The sequence below is a fragment of the Vulpes lagopus genome, chromosome 8 (genome assembly GCF_018345385.1).
Source record: "Vulpes lagopus strain Blue_001 chromosome 8, ASM1834538v1, whole genome shotgun sequence".
NCBI lineage: Eukaryota > Metazoa > Chordata > Mammalia > Carnivora > Canidae > Vulpes > Vulpes lagopus.
In genome coordinates this window covers 33243836-33264029 of record NC_054831.1, presented here as the reverse complement: position 1 = coordinate 33264029, position 20194 = coordinate 33243836, and the positions used below count along the sequence as shown (strand labels likewise).

General features: G+C 47.2%; 1 protein-coding gene across 1 annotated transcript; it reads left to right on the top strand.

Annotated features, from left to right (window-relative positions):
* The first annotated feature begins 789 nt into the window (after positions 1 to 789).
* GJA3 (gap junction protein alpha 3) lies at positions 790 to 19377 on the top strand. The gene is made up of 2 exons (XM_041764884.1): positions 790 to 988; positions 17050 to 19377. The coding sequence occupies exon 2, from the start codon at positions 17067 to 17069 to the stop codon at positions 18378 to 18380; it is 1314 nt and encodes a 437-aa protein (XP_041620818.1). The 5' UTR covers positions 790 to 988; positions 17050 to 17066; the 3' UTR covers positions 18381 to 19377.
* Positions 19378 to 20194: the final 817 nt, after the last annotated feature.

Here is a 20194-nt window from a genome sequence, read left to right as displayed (position 1 = left end):
TTGGGGCGCGGGATGCGGGCGCGGGTGGGGATGCGGGCGCGGCTGCGGGGCGAGGGCTGCGGGCGCGGGTGGGGCTGCGGGCGCGGCTGCGGGTGAGGGCTGCGGGCGCGGGTGGGGCTGCGGGCGCGGCTGCGGGTGAGGGCTGCGGGCGCGGGTGGGGCTGCGGGCGCGGGTGGGGCTGCGGGCGCGGCTGCGGGGCGAGGGCTGCGGGCGCGGGTGGGGCTGCGGGCGCGGCTGCGGGGCGCGGGCTGCGGGCGCGGGTGGGGCTGCGGGCGCGGCTGCGGGGCGCGGGCTGCGGGCGCGGGTGGGGCTGCGGGCGCGGCTGCGGGGCGAGGGCTGCGGGCGCGGGTGGGGCTGCGGGCGCGGCTGCGGGGCGAGGGCTGCGGGCGCGGGTGGGGCTGCGGGCGCGGCTGCGGGGCGAGGGCTGCGGGCGCGGGTGGGGATGCGGGCGCGGCTGCGGGTGAGGGCTGCGGGCGCGGGTGGGGATGCGGGCGCGGCTGCGGGGTGAGGGGTGCGGGCGCGGGTGGGGCTGCGGGCGCGGCTGCGGGGCGAGGGGTGCGGACGCGGGTGGGGCTGCGGGCGCGCTGTGACCGTGTGCGTGCTATGGCTGCAGGTGCGGTCGGGCGGGACGGGATGCGGACTGCGGGTGCGGGGTGGGGCGGGCTGCAGGTGGGTGCGCGGGACGGGAACGAGAGGCGGGTGCGGGGCGGGGGCCCTGCGCGGCACCCTGGCACCGCCCCCGCGCGGCCCCCAGGAGGAGGTGGAGGCGGCGGGGGCGTGGCGCGGCGGCCGGGGCTGCGGCTTGGGGGCGCCGAGCGCGGGGCGCACTGGGGCCAGGGGATGGCCGCCGGGGCGGGGAGGCTGGGCCCGTGCGCGGGGCGCACGCGTTAAGTTGCACCGCACGTGTAGGAGAAAGTCTCCTTTTGAGAGCGGCCGGGAGCCCTGCTCGACGAGGAGCGCACCCGGGTCGCCGCCGCGGCAGAGCGGGGTAAGCGCGGGGCCGGGCGCCCCGAGCCCAGGCGCCGGCGGCCGGGGCAGCCCCGGGGCGGAGGGGCGGGCGCCGGGTCCCCGCACGGAGGACGGGCTCGGGCGGAGCGAGGCGGCCCCAGCCCCGCGGCGCGCCGGCGGCTCCCGGCCTCCCGGAATTCTTTCGGGAATTCTTGGGAAGAGGTGGGAGCGGCAGGGCTGGAGGGCGGGACACGGGCAACTGCCTGGGGAACTTGGGGAATACCCGCGGCTGCTTCGCTCCCGGGGCCTCTGCCGAGCGCGGGGTCTCGGCCTGTAACGGCCTCCCCTGGGGACTCTCCCTTCGGGTGGGGAGCGGGAGTGGCCCCGGGACGTCAGGTCCGAGGGTCGAGGACGGTTTAAATACTTGACTACTCTCGACAGACCCCACGGCCACAGGGAACGGAGACCAGCTGTCTGCTGGCGTTTCGCAGCGCCACGCTTTCTGCAGAGCTGTGGGTGTCTTTTAGGGACAATGTTGGCTCGCTTACTTCTTTTAAGAAACTTTTTGGAAGGTTTTTTTTTTTTTTTTTTTAAGAAATGTTTTAGTTATGAGTACCACGATCTAATTTCTTGACCCATATGCTTGTTACAGTATGTTTAAGTATAAAGAATTTACAGAAGAGTGGAAAAACACTTATCTGCATTCCACAGTAGTCCCTTCTTTCAGGGGCTGTTCTGACAGTCAGTTGCAGCGATGCGGGTGCATTTGCCTTGCCGTCTACTCTGCACTGTAGTGAGCAGACTTCATCCCAGTCTGCAGAGCCCTCGGTTCACGAATATGTATGACTGGGACATTAGGGACAAGTGGAGTTCTCTGGTTTTTACCAAGATATCGCCAAAATTTGTCACTTAAAAGTGGTGCTATGCAAACATCCGAGACGTGAATTATGCTTTAGCTTATAGGACTCAAGAATTCAAATTGATGGTTTATGATGTGTGCATCACTTCACTGACAATCCATCAATGTGCTGTGAAATGTATTGCAAAACAAACATTAAAAGATTAAAGAGGAAAGGGGGGAGATTTCTTTTCCAAGAGTCAGTGTGTTCTAAGTAAACAACAGCTAATTTGGCACATATTCCACTAGTTCAGCAGTTTGATTCATGTTGAGATTAGCATCTCATAAGGACAATGCACGTGTCCCTGTAGTGTAAAGTAATTCACAAAAACTTTACTACTATAACAAACTAGACAATGCTTTTTATGTTAGCCAGTGAATGTTATTAATGGCTTAACACCATCTTAAGATAATGAAATGTAACACAATGTCATTGTTCGCAAATAAGAAAAAGAATTTTGACACAATTTCCTTGAATATTACTTACATTTCAAGTTGTGTTCATTTTCTTAACAAAAATAACTTTTACACTACACATTTGAGCCTTAAAATTATGTGTATGTATCACAGCCGTTTTATAAAGCCTCACATATGCAAAGAATTTAAATAATATTAGTCTTTCGAGTGTTACCATTACGTGAACATGCACCTAACAGAACAAATAGGATATACAAATTTTTAGGATTTTACCTCAGTATCACACATAAATGCATGAATAAACATAGTTTTTGTACCATACTAAAATATCAGAACATTCCAGACAGTGGACAGGCCCTTGAGAAGTATTTCACCCTGTATAGATAGCATGATTCCCAGGATCTCTATATTAAGAAACTCAGCCAAACTCATGATTAACATACAGTGTCCTTGTCTCTCCACTCCACTGTGTTGTGGCCATTACCAGTACTATGTAACACTTGCCATATTATATTTTGATTAGTTTTTTTTACAAGTCTGTCTCACCCACAGAATGTGAATGAACCTCCTGAGAGTAAGACCATATCTTAATTAATAGTGCCACATACAAAATAGGTGTTTGATAAATATTCATTAAATTGAAGAGAGAAAAAAAATCCAATACATGTGATAATTAACAATATACATGTGTCTCTAAAAACAGTATGCTTTTGCCATTTCAATATAATGCATAAAGGGCATAAAGGGAATAAAATAATGATAAAGTTTAATCTTAATTTTCATTTTTACAGTGATGGAAAATTCTTCATCATGATAACTAAGTTAGTACTGTACTACTTTTTAAAAATCTCTGGTCTTCAAAAGTATGACTTCATAATGGTTGATGTGAACAGCTTCTGCACTCTCACATCTCCTTTAATTTGAAGAATTAGTGGTTTGCTTTATTTCCTGTTAACAAACGAATGATACTAAATGTAAAAATCACTTAATTTTTTTGTTCAGACCACCTGATTATCTCCAGGAATTGATGCTCATTTTATTCACAAAACTCCATTTCTTATTAGCTTTAAAATTAATCTTTTATTCTAGAATATAGAAGAGATTTCTGTTGTACACTCATAAAAGTGGGTTTGAATTAGAAGTGAAATTATATTTATACTATAGAAATTATTACAAAAATAGAAACCATTTTGACAGATGTAATCTGTGTCAGTAATATAGATGGAAAAATAAAATATCACAATTTTCGGGCTGTGAGGTTTTGTTCACTAAAGCAAGAGTGAAGATAATATCTGAATTTGCTTTAAAATGACAATTCCAATTTATATGGTGGAGTAACAGGACCGTTCTTAGCATGTCAATAATATTTAATAATTTTAGCCACTTTGGACTCTAACCCATGTTTCTAAACATACGTTTTAGAGTGTGATCAAGTGATATAACTAAAAGGGCAGCTGTTGTAATCTGAACAATCTGCCTGGTGCATAATCCGGTGAAGTCACGCGGAAGAGGAAGGTATGACTGACCGAGTCAAAAGTCAGGAGTTTTCGTGCTGGCTTCAGCATTGTGGGCTGTGTAGCCTTCGGCAAATCACAGTATCCAGTCGGGGCCTCCATACCCCAATCTGTAAAATAAAGAGGATAAACTAGACCACTTCTGAGGTTCTTCTAGCCCTGTGATTCCATATTTCCTCCCTGGATGAACCAGATTCCTGAAGGATGTAATTTAGATTTATAGAGGGAAATTACTTTTAACTGACCAGACTGTGTGAAGTCAGTGCTTGGTATACTCTTCAGAAGGCCTGATCTGTGCTTTAGACAGGACGAGATCCTGTTGGGAGCAGTAATACACTAAAGCATCCCTATAATTTTCTTTATTTACCCTTACCCCCAAGCCACCCTTCAGGAAGTATTGGTAAATTCAGTTTTACTTCAAGGGAAGTGACTTTTTTTCATTATTCATTAAAAGTTTAGAGACTAATGCTTAAGTACATTAAAATTAATGCTCAATTACACTAAAATGTGTAAGTCAAATGTTTAAATGAAAACTTCAAGTGGTATCCTTAGGTCTTTCACAGCAGTTATTTTAAAAACTTTTAATGCCATTTAATAATTGGCAGGAGAAACCAGAGGACTCCACAGGGTAATGGAACAGGGAAAACATTTGGAGGGTTTAAAGAGGAAGCCCAGTATGGCATGAATAGTAGTGGAAGACAGTCATGTTTCTAATTATGCTCCAGACTATTTACATTTTTCTGTCAATTGAACTGAAGCTCAACCAGCTGTTAATTTTCTAGCTTAATATTAGAACTCTAATTGTGGAAATGGTGACTTAATACTGATTTCTAGTAGGAATATTTATTTTATTTGAGTATTTCAAGAAGAAATACTGTGGTTAAAAAGTAAAGTTTATTTTTACTTTTGTCGTTCTTAAATATAAAAATTGAATACATTTGTTCTTTAATACAATTGTTTAAGTTGCTTTCAACTTAAAATTAGCTCTCATTCAGCTTTTTAAGTTACAGAATGTCAGTGACGCCTGAGTGGCTCAGCAGTTGAACGCCTGCCTTTGGCTCAGGGTGTGATCCTGGATTCCCAGGTTTGAGTCCTGCGTGAGGCTCCTTGCGTGGAGCCTGCTTCTTCCTCTGCCTGTGTCTGTCTCTGCCTCTCTCTCTCTGTGTCTCGAATGAATGAATGAATAAAATCTTTAAAAAAAAATAAGTTACAGAATGTCAAAAACAAAAGAAAAACTGAGTTTTTCCCCTTTGACTCGGGATGAAAATGTTAATCATATTTACCTTAACCAAGACTTAAGAGCATATGACTTTTCAAGTATTTATAAACAATTTAAGATCCAGCCCCTCAAAGAACAATTAAAATTCCCACATAAAAGAGAAAAGAGAGGGATAATAACATATGGATGGCAGGTGTTTTCTATCCATTCTTATTTAATAAACAAATAGAATAAAAGAATAAGGTGCACCTGGCTGATTCAGTCAGTGGAACATGCAACTCTTGATCTTGGAATTGTAAGTTCAGGCCCCATGTTGGGTATAGAGATTACTTGAAAAATAAAATCTTAAAACAAAAATAAAGTATAATTTAAAAACTATTTCGTGTTTCTGGAGATTTGTTCTCTGACAATAAACAAATAAATAAATAAATATTTATATATAATCCTAGCAGTACTTTAAAATTATTGATAAAGAGGTTAGAAAAATGGTGTTTTATAATTTCATTGATCAGTTGATCTGTAGAATGATGTCTCCTTCCAGAGCATGAGATTACTGAAAAGTTAAGTAATAGAAACCATGCACTTTTTCATTTAAAATAGGGACTCCCCTGAAACTGTACAATAATAAACAATTTCACAGTAAGATAAAGGATACCCTTAAATTATATATTTATATATACACACATATATATATTTTGTAATAATACTAGCAAATACTAAAATCAACATTATCAACTTAAAAGATCTATAGGAATTTTTTTGTAGATTTATTCTGTATACTATAAATATATATGATTTATATATTTGTATATATAAATATGCTATAAATATAGCATAGGTGATAAAACATTGGAAAAAAATGACAAAATGAACTCTTATCCTTTTTCAAGCATATCAAAATTGGTTCATTAGTTAAAGAAAAACTACTAATAAGACTAATATTTTAAAAACCTCAAATAAACAGTATTTGGAACCAAACAAATGATTCTAATTATAAATACCATAAAATTTCAAAATCATAAGAAAATACCATAAATAATTTTTTGCCAATAAATTTGAAACTTAGGTGAAATAGAAAATTTTCTAAAAGATATGAACTATCAAAATTAACTTAAGAAATAGCAATTTCAGGCAGCCCGGGTGGCTGAGCAGTTTAAAGCCTGCCTTTGGCCCAGGGCCTGATCCTGGAGTCCCAGGATTGAGTCCCACATCGGGCTCCCTGAATGGAGCCTGCTTCTCCCTCTACCTTTGTCTCTGCCTCTCTCTCTGTGTCTCTCATGAATAAATAAATAAAATCTTTTTAAAAATAAAATAAAACATTCTTCTATTTAAATAAATAAATAAATAAATATCACAATAACAGGAGAAGAGTATTGGATTTAGAAAACAAAAGCCAACCAACCATTAACAAAGATTGGAAGGAAACTTCTTAGCCTGACAAAAGTTGAAACATCATGCTCAATGATAAAATTTGAGAAGCATTCATGTTAAAGACAAAAATGAGAAAAGATATCACCATCTCCACATTGTGCTAAGAGTCCTGGCCAGTACAGGAAGACAAGAAAAAGAAATAACAGGAATTAGAACTCAAGGAGGAAGAAACAAATCTGTCCTCAATAGCAGATGATTCGATTATGTGTTACATAGAAAATCCAAAGGGATCTCCTAACTATTGAACTATTAAGACTTTCTAACAGGTTTCTGGATATAAGATCAATATATAAAAACAATGTTCCTAAGTACCAACAGTAACCAATAAAAAGTTATAATGAAAAAACGACTTGGAACAAAAAAATTAGAATGAGTATAAATTAGGAATAAATCTAACAAAAGATGTTTAAGACCTTTAGGAACATTATCCTAAAGCACTATTGAAAGGCATGAAGAAAGTCAACATCAATGGATCAGTTGTGCCTATTGACAGGGGGAAACTAGATTGTAAAGAGCTAAATTTTTTTTTTTTGTAAATTTATTTTTTATTGGAGTTCAATTTGCCAACATATAGAATAACACCCAGTGCTCATCCCATCAAGTGCCCCCCCAGTGCCTGTCACCCAGTCACCCCCACCCCCGACCCCCCGACCCTTACCCCACCCCTAGTTCGTTTCCCAGAGTTAGGAGTCTCTCATGTTCTGTCTCCCTTTCTGATATTTCCCACTCATTTTTTCTCCTTTCCCCTTTATTCCCTGTCACTATTTTTTATATTCCCCAAATGAATGAGACCATATAGTGTTTGTCCTTCTCCAATTGACTTACTTCACTCAGCATAATACCCTCCAGTTCCATCCACGTCGAAGCAAATGGTGGGTATTTGTCATTTCTAGTGGCTGAGTAATATTCCATTGTATACATAAACCACATCTTCTTTATCCATTCATCTTTCGATGGACACCGAGGCTCCTTCCATAGTTTGTGGACATTGCTGCTATAAACACCAGGGTACAGGTGTCCCGGCGTTTCATTGCATCTGTATCTTTTGGGTAAATCCCCAGCAGTGCAATTGCTGGGTCATAGGGCAGATCTATTTTTAACTGTAAAGGGCTAAATTTGATTCATCTATAAATTTCATGCAATTCCAATCAAAATTGAGTCTCAGATTTTCATGGAACTTGACAAGCTCTACCTAAATTTCATCTGGAAAAAATAAAAGGCCAAAAGTTGCCTAGACAAATATGAAGAACAAAATTGGGGGACTTGTTCTACCAGATATCAAGTATATCTAGAACGCTTGCCATTAGGTGTCCTGCTGGTTGGTGTGATCAGTCTTTTCTTCTGGAGATGGAAAACAATGTCACATGTTACTTTATCTGAAGCATCAGAGGTTCAATATTTTCCTCCTTTGTGCTTGTCTTTGTGGTTGAACTTTTCCCAGTGCCATGAGTGCCATGGCACTACGGCACTATGGCCCTGTGTTGTAAATTAGTTCCCGTCTTGCTTTTTAGTCTAAGACAAAGCTAAATGTTGGAGTTGAAGCTATAGAGTAAAAGAAGAAGGAGTCTCTTGTTATTTTTGGTGAATTTATTGTGAATTCTGTTTCCTTTTTAAAAAGTCAGATCAGAACTATGGAAAAAGTGTGGTAGGTACATAATAACATGGGCTAGGTCCCATGGCAACTGGAAATTACTGTCTTAAATGTGAATGCTTGAAAAAGGCAGGTAAGGTATAAAAGATGCTAATGGAAAACAGTCTTTCTACCTGCTGGAAAGATAGCTGGATAAGCCTTTTTTCGTTGTATCATATTTGTGACTAGCTCAGTCTACCATGTTCTTTTAAATTTGTGCCAAGTCAGAGATGGCAAAAAGCATCTTGGCCACCACTGCCTTATACCAAACTCTAGCAGACATCACTAAAGGAACATAGAACTCTTTCTGGCTAAGCCTATATGTGACTCTCAAAATCCTACTCAACCATGTTCCAGGTGATCACAAACAGTTAACACAAAATTAATTTGCCTACCCATACTCCAAGTTATACTACCTCTAATTTAAAAACCTAGCAACAATGTTTTCAGTGTCAAAGTATAGTCACAAAAGAGAATCAAGTAGAATGCAAATGATATCTTTTGAGTGTTATTCCATCTGAGTCTTAACTAAAAGTTGCATTTCCTAATAAGCAACTCTTTTGCAAGTTTCTCCTTCTGTACTGACCTGCAGATGCTGGAGTGCCCCCAAGGCTTGGTCTTCGGCCCCCTTGTCCTTCTCCCCTGCCCTTAGATAATCTCAGTCTAGTCTCAGGGTTTGATGATGACTCCCAAATGTTTCTCTCTAGCCTTCATGCTTGCCTAATAGGTGTCTCAAACTTAATATATTCAGAATAGAACTCGTGATTCCCATGCCTTTCCAAACCTTTACCTCCTCTACTTTCCCCATCTTGGTAAATGGCAGTCCCCTTCCTTCTGTTCCCTTGGCCTCTCCTCAGTCCTACCCCAACCCTTGACCTGTCAGTGCATCATGCTGGACCTATTTCAGAGTCTGCGCAGACCCGGCCATTTGTCACCACTGCCACTTTTGTGGATTATAGCGCAGCCTGCTCCCCAGCCCTCTGCTTTCACCTTTGCCCACTGCCCCTTCCACCCCGCACCTGTTCTTGACAACAACCAGAGGGGCTCCATGAGGATGTAAATCGGATGACAGAACTCCTCTGTTCAAACCGTCCAGCACACTCTCATCTCACGTGGAGTATAAGCCAGCGTTCTCATCACGGTCCGCTCTGATCTGCCCCTGCCCCGCCTCACATGGGCCTGTCTGCTCCCGGCCGTCCTCCCCAGCAGAGCACCCCAGGTCTGCCCGCCACTGGGGCCCTTACTCTGCCTGGATGGCATCCCTCAGATGTAAGGCCCAGCTCCACTCGGAGGTCACGCTCTCGGGAGGCCCGTGCCGCGGCCCGTGCCTTCCCTGTGCCTGCCCGCAGCCCTCGGCCCCCCGCAGCCTGCGTTTCTCTCCTGCCCGCACGGGCCGCCCTCCTCTGCTCATCGCCGAGGGCCTCACAGGGAGCGGGCTGCCGCTCAGCCCCCCTCAGGGGCCACAACTCCGACAGAGACGCCACGTCTGGCTGGGCACTGAAGGAGCCCAGTCCCTTCTCCTCCTCTCTGTTCCCCCTTTCCTCCCAGGAGCTCCAGTCCTGCCCCTGCCTGAGGGGCCGACCTCTGGCTTGACCCCGCTGAGAAGAGCCCTGTCATCGCTTTGGAGAGAGCTCGCGCTTCCTGCCCTCTCAGCCCGGCTCCTGTCCCTGGGCCCCGTCCTGGTGCTGGGCAGCCCCACTGTCCCTCCACCCCCTGTCCCCGTGGCTCCCGTCGGTAGCCTTCCCTACCCCTATCCTGGAAGCACCTCCTTTGGGCCTTATTCTCCCAGTTTTTAACCGTTTTGCACCTCTCCTTCCTTTGAGGTCTAGACTTGTTGAGCAAGTGCTCTCCGAGCCAAGTCAACACTTCGCTCCCCCATTCTGCCTCGAGCCACTGGTCTGGACTTTTGTTTCTGTCCCAGTACTCCCACTGGCCTGGGCATTTGAGGATGAGCAGTGCCATCCTTGTTGTGAGATCAAAGGGCCTTTCTTTCCGTCCATCCATCTTGAACACACCGAGGAATGCTGACACTGTTAGTCACCCCCTTCTTCAAAGCCCTCCTCTGGCTTCCCTACGTCCGTGTTACCCCCATCTCCAGTGTCGTGGATGCTCTCAGAGTGTGCCTTCTGAGATGGGGACAGCCTTCCCAGCAGGTCGAATGGGCCCCGAGGGCTCCTGGGTATCCCAGAGAACAAGGCAAAAGTTCAATCTGGGTGGTGCAAAGTTGAATGTGGAAGTCAATTCTATAGAGAAGAAAGGGTGTTCCATTTTGACATTATCTGATATGATTTTGATAAGGAAACAAATACAAGCCAAAAAACGTGAATTTGTCTGGCAGACCTCAGCAGGCCCCATGGAGGAACGTCCTCCCCTCAACACTTTCGAGGGGTCACTGCTGCCCGTCAGTACTTGGCCTCAAGCTCTCACCCACAGGGTCACCCTTCGTCAAAGTGGTGACCACACACTGAGGGCAGTGCGTCCCTCCCACAGCTCTTCACCCATGAGGTCCCTTCTCCCTGCTGTGCTGTGTGCTGTGCGCTCAGGAGAGGTGGAGCTGCACTGCAGGCCTCTGCCCGGCCTCACCTTGCTCCTTGTCTCCTGCTTCCTCCTGGACAGCCTCACGCGTACCTTCTGCCACTACTTTTGATCCAGATGGTCACAAAACCCGTCATCATCTTTTCTTCCAGCCCCAGTTAGCCAACCCCCCCCCCCCACAGTGTTTCTCTCTTCCCACAGCCCCCCTGATTTTCCCACTCAGGCTCAGAAATATGAGGTTTGTCTTTAATTCGTGCCTCTCTCTTTCATTCTCTGACTCTAGGCAGACTCTACATTCTGCTTTATTTTTGTCTCCAGACTGTGTCTCTTTTTCTGTCCTTCCTTTTTCCACTCGCCCTGTTGTCATCCGCCCTGGCTGCGGCATTCATTCGGAGATTACCACTCTTCCTGAGGCCCTGTCAGGGGGCCCCTTCTTTCCTGAACAGCACTTTCAGCACATCTTTCCGCTCTCCAAGTGATTCAGTGGCCCTCGATGTCCTTTCACTCCTTTGTCCCACCAGGGTTTGCTGAGCGCCTATTATGTTCACAGTGCAGCCTGTCTAGCTTTCCTGTGCAGAAGCAGCCATTTAAAGCCAGTGCTTGCACACAGGGCCCCTGTTCCGGCCATGCCAGGTCATTCATAGTCTCCCTGCCATGGGAATGCAGATCTGGCCTTGAAATGCACTCCTGCCCCTCTTCCCCTACCCAAAGCCACCTCTCCTAAACCCAGCTCAAATGCCACCCTTCCCTGGCTAGCTTCCCCTGGCTCCATGTTCTGTTATTAATATCCTTCTTCTCTAAAATCTCTCTGTACTTGCAGAGCTCCCCATTTTCCTCAATTTTCCTATCTCCACAAGTAGACTCCACAAGTAGACAAGATAGAGACCGTGTTTTTACCTTCACTGTATTCAACAGAACACGTGGCCCAGAGTTGAGCACAAGGTTGTTGCTAATAAATAGCCATCCATTGATATGAAGGGACACTCAACATATCTTAAAGGCTAAGGGTAAACCATACAGCTTTGAAAGTGAAAGTGTAACTGTTAGGAGAACATGGAAGCATCTGCATAAACTCTGCAACAGAAGATCTTGTTCTGCGGTAATGTCAGAATCAAAGTTTTTGCTAAGATAAAAATAAAAATACCATCTCACAGAGGTAATCCATGTCCACATACAAGTACTAGAGAATCCCACTGCCACCGTGGTGGATCTGTTATCTAAACGTGCTCAGTGCTGTAGCTCTGATGCTCTATGATTAGATCATATGCACCTTACAAAGTAAGCATTCATAGTGTGAGCTTCCAGGAGCTGCTCTAGTGTTGTGAAATGGCCTGATATTTTGACAATAAGAATAAACCCATTTTCCTCTTTCAAGCAGAAGGATATCTCATCCAGTCACCATGTTTGTCTCACTTGAGGCCAGCCCTCAGTGGGTCATGGGGTCCCCGGTGTTGTCATTTGTTTGTACTTAGCCAGCAGAGTTTTGCTGTTCTGGGTGTGCTTCACTCCTCTGCTGTCATTTTCTCCCTGAATTGGTACCAGGGATATGATTAAAAAGTGATATTGGTAAAAACACCTTAAGAATAGCTGTATGAAAAAAAAAGGAACGTCTGCATGGTGTCTGGAGCAGACTGATGAGTATGAGGACAGGTGGATGTTGCTTCAAATCTGGAGGCTCCCATTTTCATCTGACTCTGACCCATAGTGCCAGCTTTCCCATAGGTATCCGGTCCTCTGGTTAATTTTTTGTTGTTGTTCATTCATTCATGCACTTTCCAAAACAAAACCCAAACTGTGAAATGAGAGTAAATAGTGGAGCAGTAGTAAGACTCAGCAGTGAGTTACAGGAACAAACAGCCTGGCCCTTGCTTTGAGAGAAACTGGTAGACTGCCATGGCAGGAGAATCCAGTGTAAGCTCTATGCCATCAGTGATAACCAGTGTCAGGGTTCATGTTGCGTCTCAGAGATCCCAGGATCATTCTCCTCTGACATTGGGCTAATCATGTCACATGTATTGTATTTGTCCTCTGTGTGCTTATCAGGGGCATGATGAAAGAGATCTAAAGAGTAGAAACCGTAATGAAAGAACAATGAAAAAGGCGTCTGACTTTTTAAAAAAATTAGAACTTTGAAACAAAGTAATGGTCATGAATCCTTTACAATGATAAATGTGATATTGTTACAGAAAATGCAAAAAAATATGAAAAGGAAATTAAAATCACCCAGTTCTAGAAACACTATGGTTAACACTTAGCATTTCGATATCTTTCTTGTTCTTCCTTTTACATGAATGAATGTGTGTAAAATATCTGGTATCACACTATAGTTTCGTATTAGGCTTTTGGCATTTATCATTACAGAATAAGTATCTTTTCATGTCATTAATGATCGTAAAAATTATATCTAATGAATACCTTGTATTTCAGTAGTTATGAATGAACCATAGCTTTTCATTTGTGCCTGGATTTATTCTATAAAGAATCAAAAGGGACTGTATCGGTTAGGAATTCTTTTGTCTGCAGGCAGTAGAAAACCTAACTTGAACAAATAGAGTTTTTTCCTTCATATAAGTCTGGAGGTGGCTGTCAGTGTTGCTGCAGCAGGTCTACCTCATCACAACAGGTGCCTTGGACTTTCTCAACCACCCTTCACATATATACATACATACATGCATGCATTTATTTATTCATTCATTCCTTTATTTATTTATTTAATTCATGAGAGACACACGGAGAGCAGAGACATAGGCAGAGGGAGAAGCAGACTCCCCGCAGGGAGCCTGATGAGAGACTCGATCCCAGAACCCTGGGATCATGTCCTGAGCCGAAGGCAGATGCTCAACCACTGAGCCACCCAGATATCCCTCCCTCACACTTACTGACATGTGCTTGCAAGGTGACTGCCCAGCCCCGGGCAGCACATCTATACTCACTATGGAAAGAAGGGGGAAGGGACAGCACAGGTACCATCTGCCTTTTTATTAGGAAACTAAAAGCTTTCCCAGATGTTCCCCAGCCAACTTCTTACACCTCATTAATAAAACCAAAGGAGGTAGGAAAGCAAAAATTTCTCTTCCCGGTCACATTAGAGGTAGGCAAGGGAGAGAAAGACCAGGAATGGGATCTGGGTTAAGCCAGATCCTGATGTCAGCCTTGGGCACTGTTACGTATTTAAATTGCTCATCCTTTAGTGGACACTTCTGCTTCCAATTATTCCTTTGCCTAAGTAATTCACAGTAAATATCCATTCATTCATCAAAATCTCTGATTATTTCCTTGGTATGATGTCCCAGGAGTAGACTTACAGGTTAGAGGTATCACAGCTTTTATATCTCTTCATACAGATTACTGAACTCATTTCCAGAAAGGCCTTGCCAGTGTGTGCCACCACACAGTGCATGAGCCACGGGTGTCTCTCCACTCAGGACACACTCTTCATCTTCACATCTTTAGGACTTACTGAGCCATGGCAGCTGCCAGACTACCAGCTAAGGATATGGATGGAAACACGTTGTAATTCTGTAGGTTGCGATCAGAGGTCACAATGTAACTTTAAGGGTACCTATCTGAAAGTGTTTATCAGCACCTGGACCTAAAGAACTCTGGAGAGGCTGAGCCAGCAAAGAAGAGTATCAAGATGCCACAGGCAGCTGCCCTACTGTCCTCGTCTGATTTACTAGTTGCATAAATATTTACCTAGCCTCATGTTTCTCAACAGGTTCACAATGGGCATTTGGGGCAGGGAAGTTCTTTACTGTGGGCGACACCCCCGTCACTGTGGAGCATTTGGCTTCCCTGGCCCTGCAGGGAAATGCCAGCCACACTTTCCGGGCTCTGTGACAAGCAGAGCCTCCCTTAAGGTGTTATGTGCCACCAGCCTTGTGGGGAGAACCTACCAGGCACTTGCACTGACTCCTTTCTGGTACATCATGCTGTACTCAGCAAGGCAGAAGTGCCTGCACATCTGGGAAGGTAGCAGAAAGAAGTATGACATTCCCCACACTGATCTTTTCTTAGAGACTTCCAGAAATGCACATTGCCCACTGTTCTGCCTGCAGACATCCAGAAGGAAAAGCTGTGTGTGCAAACCCCAACCTCAGAACTAGAATTAAGGAGAAAGTCTACAAGCAGTCAAGGTGGTTAAGGGTGGTTTTCTATAGAAACTCAGAGGGCTGTGCTTGTCTGGGGACAGCAAGGAGAGAGGATGCCATTTGTAGCTTAGCAAGGTAGGAGCTGTGGGAGGATGGAAAGAACCTCCTGGAATGTAAAGGAAGCAACAGCCACTAAGCCAGGGCTGTGATAAGGAGGAAGAGAAAACACAGGGCCCCCATGGTAGCCTGAGTTGACCACTCTTGAAGGGAGAGTGGCAGTAAGTGACAGGTCAATAGGCCAGGCCCTGGTTTTAAGTTGAAGAAATATAGCACATGCAAAGGCCTAACAGCAGAGGTTCAGGGACCACAGGAAGCTTGGTATCACCAGAGTGTTGGATCAGGTACTGGGTGGTACACACTATGCAAGGCTTTTGTCCTGCACCCCAGAGGAAAATCTCCAGCAGATTGAAGGGAGGGGCTATGGACAGAGATGCCAGGCAGGGACCCTGTGACAGCCTGGGGTTGGGGAGAAGCAGGATGTAACCTGGGATGGTTCCCTGACACCTGACATCCTTCATGGAGGAATGGATTGTTTCATGTTCAGTAATTAAGTTTCTAAATTAAAATATTTTACTTCCTAAGAACATCCCCAAAAGAACAGGTGCCAGGCACCATATGGGACAAGGAGGCTGGTAGGATACGTGAATGGCAATATTTCTCTAAAGACCTCAGAAAAGGGCAGCCCGGGTGGCTCAGCGGTTTAGCGCTGCCTTTGGCCCAGGCATGACCCTGGAGTCCCGGGATTGAGTCCCACATCAGGCTCCTTGCATGGAGCCTGCTTCTCCCTCAGCCTGTGTCTCTGCCTCTCTCTCTGTCACTCATGAATAAATAAATAAAATATTTTTTTAAAAAAAGACCTCAAAAAAAAAAAAAAAGACCTCAAATGACCAAAGCAAAGGAAGGGTCGGAAGTTTATTCTAGGAGGGGGTTAACATTTGTCTATTTCTTTAGATCATGGTGAGTAAAGTTTTGTTTTGGTTATTTGCCTTTGAACCAATTCATAAAAGTTAGTATTTTTAAACATTTTAAAATTCAAAACAAGAAGAGTATTCTTTAGTGTTGCTGGAGGTCCTACATGCACTTACAGCTTAGACTGCTACCTTGTGTGAAGAATGACAGAACAACAGAGCTCTTTGTGGTTCTAGTTCGAAGCTCCGGGCCTGCGTGAGCAGTAGTGACAGGGAGGACGCCTTGTAACATTGGTGCCCTGCATCTGGGGAACACTGCTGCTTTCACAGAGGAGGCCTGCCAGCCCCCTTCCATCTAGGAGGCCATGCACTGCACTGACCTGATGACTGTTGTCCCATCTTACAGGTGGCCACACAGGCTCCTGGGGACTGTGCAGCGAGTTAACCATTTATGAGACATTTGCAAAGTAAAAAAGAAAGCAAATAACAGAAAAGATAGTAGGTTAGTGTGTGGTAGAAATTATGAGGGTGGCATAAGGGAGAGTTGCTCTAATGTCACATGGACTAAAAGGGGGAGGTTAGGAATCGGAGCAGGCTGTGTACCCCACAGCACCAGCACTCCCTTGGACCGTGCTCTGGCAGAAAGCGGGATGGGTAGTGGGGAGCCAGGGCCGTTCTATGGCTCTCAGGGAAGTCATTTGTCTTTGGAGCTCCAGTTTCCCCAGCTCTGAAGTGAGGGCCTGAGTCGCCCTGGGCATCTCGTTTGTGCCAGCACGGGTGTGGTGTAATAGCTGGTTTTTATGCTGGCACTGCGGTCTCTATCGCTGCCCAGCACGATGTTGGAGACACACGCATGCATGCACACCTGCACACCCACACACACCCCTGCATCTGCAAGCGCACACACCCCTGCACACACACACACACACACTCCTGCACATGCACACACACCCTTGCACCTGCACTCTCACACACCTACACATGTGCACACATACCCCTGCACCTGCATGCACACACATGCACACCTGCATATGCACACACACACCTGCACACACACCCTTGCACCTACACCTGCACACGCGCACACACATACCCCTGCAATGCACACACAGCTGCACATGCACACACATAGCCCTGCACATGCAAGACACCGGCACACATACCCTTGCACCTGCACACACACCAGCACACACACACACGTGCATCTGCACACGCACACACACCTGCACTCACACACGCGCACACACACCTGCAATGGCACACTCGTTTGGAAGTGGCTGTACCCCTACCCAGGGAGCCCCTCTTCCAGCACCGCCTCCGGAGGTCTGCCCCCGTGGGGTGCGTGGACCCTCCGGCCCCCTGCGTGTCCTCCTGTTAACCAGCACCGTTCCCTTGCAGGTTAGCAATCTGGAGCAATGGGCGACTGGAGCTTCCTGGGGAGACTACTAGAGAACGCGCAGGAGCACTCCACGGTCATCGGCAAGGTCTGGCTGACAGTGCTGTTCATCTTCAGGATCCTGGTGCTGGGCGCGGCCGCTGAGGAGGTGTGGGGGGACGAGCAGTCGGACTTCACTTGCAACACGCAGCAGCCCGGCTGCGAGAACGTGTGCTACGACAGGGCCTTCCCCATCTCACACATCCGCTTCTGGGTGCTGCAGATCATCTTTGTGTCCACGCCCACCCTCATCTACCTGGGCCATGTGCTGCACATCGTGCGCATGGAGGAGAAGAAGAAGGAGCGCGAGGAGGAGCTGCTGAGGGCCGAGCTCCCGCACCCTGGCCCGGCCGCACGCTGCGGGCCCGGCGGCCAGAAGGACAGGCCGCTGCGCGACGACCGCGGCAGGGTACGCATCGCAGGAGCCCTGCTTCGGACCTACGTGTTCAACATCATCTTTAAGACGCTGTTCGAAGTGGGCTTCATCGCCGGGCAGTACTTTCTGTACGGCTTTGAGCTGAAGCCGCTGTACCGCTGCGACCGCTGGCCCTGCCCCAACACGGTGGACTGCTTCATCTCCAGGCCCACAGAGAAGACCATCTTCATCATCTTCATGCTGGCGGTGGCCTGTGTGTCCCTGCTCCTCAACATGCTGGAGATCTACCACCTGGGCTGGAAGAAGCTCAAGCAGGGAATGACCAACCACCCGCGCGCAGACTCCCCCGAGGCCACGGTCGGGGCCACCAAGCCCGGGGGCGGGAGCGCCCTGGGCGCCCCCTCGCTCTCCGAGGCGCCCGCGGTCACCATCGGGTTCCCGCCCTACAGCGCTCCCTCGGCCTCCTCCCCGGGACAGGCCACCGCCGCGGGCTACCCCGGGGCGCCCCCGCTGGCCGCAGACTTCCACCCGGCAGCCCTGCCCGAGGCCCGCGCGAGGGACCAGCACCTGCTCATGACGGAACAGAACTGGGCCAATCAGGAGGCCGAGCAGCACACCTCCGCCAGGAAGGCCTCCGGGGCAGCGGCGCCCTCTGCGTCCCCGAGCCCCGCGGGCAGCACCGGGCAGCTCCCGCCGGACGACGGGACGGGCGGCGGCGAGCCCGGCCTGCTGCTGACCGGGAGCCGCAGCAGCCTGGGGGACAGCAAACTGGCAGTGACTCCCGACGACGCGGAGCAGCCGGTGACCACCCCGGCAGAGACGCACGCGCCGCCGCTGCCCCCGGCGGATGCGGGCCGCTTGAGCAAGGCCAGCAGGGCCAGCGGCGGCCGGGCCAGACCCAACGACTTGGCCATCTAGTGCTGGTCTCTCCAGACAGCCTCACAATAACCTCTTTTCTAGCAACCAAAACCAAAGTGCCGTTCCAGGCTGCAGGGAGACGGAGCCTGGAAGTGAGGGGCACTGGAGTGCGGGAGGGGAAGAGCCGCGGGAGAGAAGGCTTCTGTGTGTCCATGCTTGCTGTTCTTAACCCGGTGAGGTAGAGTGCCAAGACCGCGGAGGCGTGCTGAGGTGGGGGGGCGGGGGGGCAAGGTGGGTGCAGAACACCACCGGGGCCGCCTGTGCCGGCGTTGCCGTTTCTGTGGGTACCTGCTCTGCAGCGGTGGAGCCGCGGGGCTCTACCGTCCCTTCAGTCCCGGCAACGAGGATTTCCATTCCCAGGCTCTCCAGAGCCTCTGGGCGGCCCAGAAAGTCACAGACGCACTTAGCACTTATCTCTGTTTGATACTTTTAACTTAGAGTTGAATTTCATTTGGGATATTTGCCAAACTGCACTAAAAAAAGATTTAGAGCAAGTCCATATAGTGTCATTTGAGTTTCTGAAATTGCCTGTGAAGCCCAGGATAGCAAACTGTACGCTCCATGACAAGTGACGATGAGCAGCTACCCTCCAGAGGCAGAGATTCAGCCCAGGCAGGCGAGAGCCACAGAGGTTGCTGGTAAGAAAGCAGGTAGAAATGCAGCGACACTTGAGATAATTTTTAAACAGCTGAGGAAATTGAAATAAAAGTGTGGCAAGTATGCCTTAGGTATTTATTTTTTAAATGATATTTTGTGCTTTGATCTGAATTGTACAGGTATGCCTATTCCCCCCTCCCCATTTTCTTTAAGGAGAAATGAAAGAAAAATAGTCCTGTTAAAATGAATACTGACCAAGAGAATGCTAATTTGTCCCATTATATCCTAGTAAAGATTTGAACTTTCTTTGAAAGAAATTCTTCGACCTCACGAGTCAGCTAATTGCTATGAGAATGTACTGTATAAAATAAAGGCAGGGGAAATTTAAGTGCATTTCAAATACTTGAAGTTGTGAAGTTTTTGAATGGAAGGTTAAAAGTTTACTCTTGCCAGAAAAATTATTTATAAAGATGAATCAATGACCTACGTGTTTTAACAGTACAAAATAAAACTCTCTGAGTTTCCTAACTATTCTTTGTGGGCAGCCTGTTTGCTTTCTAAAGTGTAAATAAAAGTATCTGGGTTTTACTTCCTGTGTAAGTGCATGTGCTGTTTTCGGACGTGCGCCCCATTTGTCACCCACACAGATTGCTACACTGACGGGGGGAGGCTATTGATCTGCACGGGAATGGCTGGAAGGTGGCAGAATTTTCCGAACTGCACACCCTGCTGTCGTGTCTTACTCGTGGTAATGCTGAGCCAGGTCCTTCTCACACTCCCAACTTCCACTGAGTATTGTCAGCCTTATTCAGCAAAACACAAAACACTTGCCAATTTGATTCATTTCTTTATATGAGGCAACATCAATTTCCTGATGATTTATCTGGGGCTACACTCCATATACTTTGTGTTTCATATGGGACAGAGCAACCCACTGGCAATCTGATGAAAAGATTGCGATTCCCATTCTCAGATTAACGTGTGCACCTAGTTCATTAGAGCATTCTGTTTGCTGCAGAGTGAACTCGGATGATCTCTTCGGCTTGAAAAATGTTAACTTCCCATAAATATCCTGTCGCCTTTCTCAAACAGGTTTGGGCTTACAGAAAATTATTTGAGTGACTGTTTTCTCAATTCCCCCCAGGCTGGTGCATATAACTTGTACCACAGTGGATGCAGGGGAGAGACGTTCATTCATCACCTACAATGGATGCCTG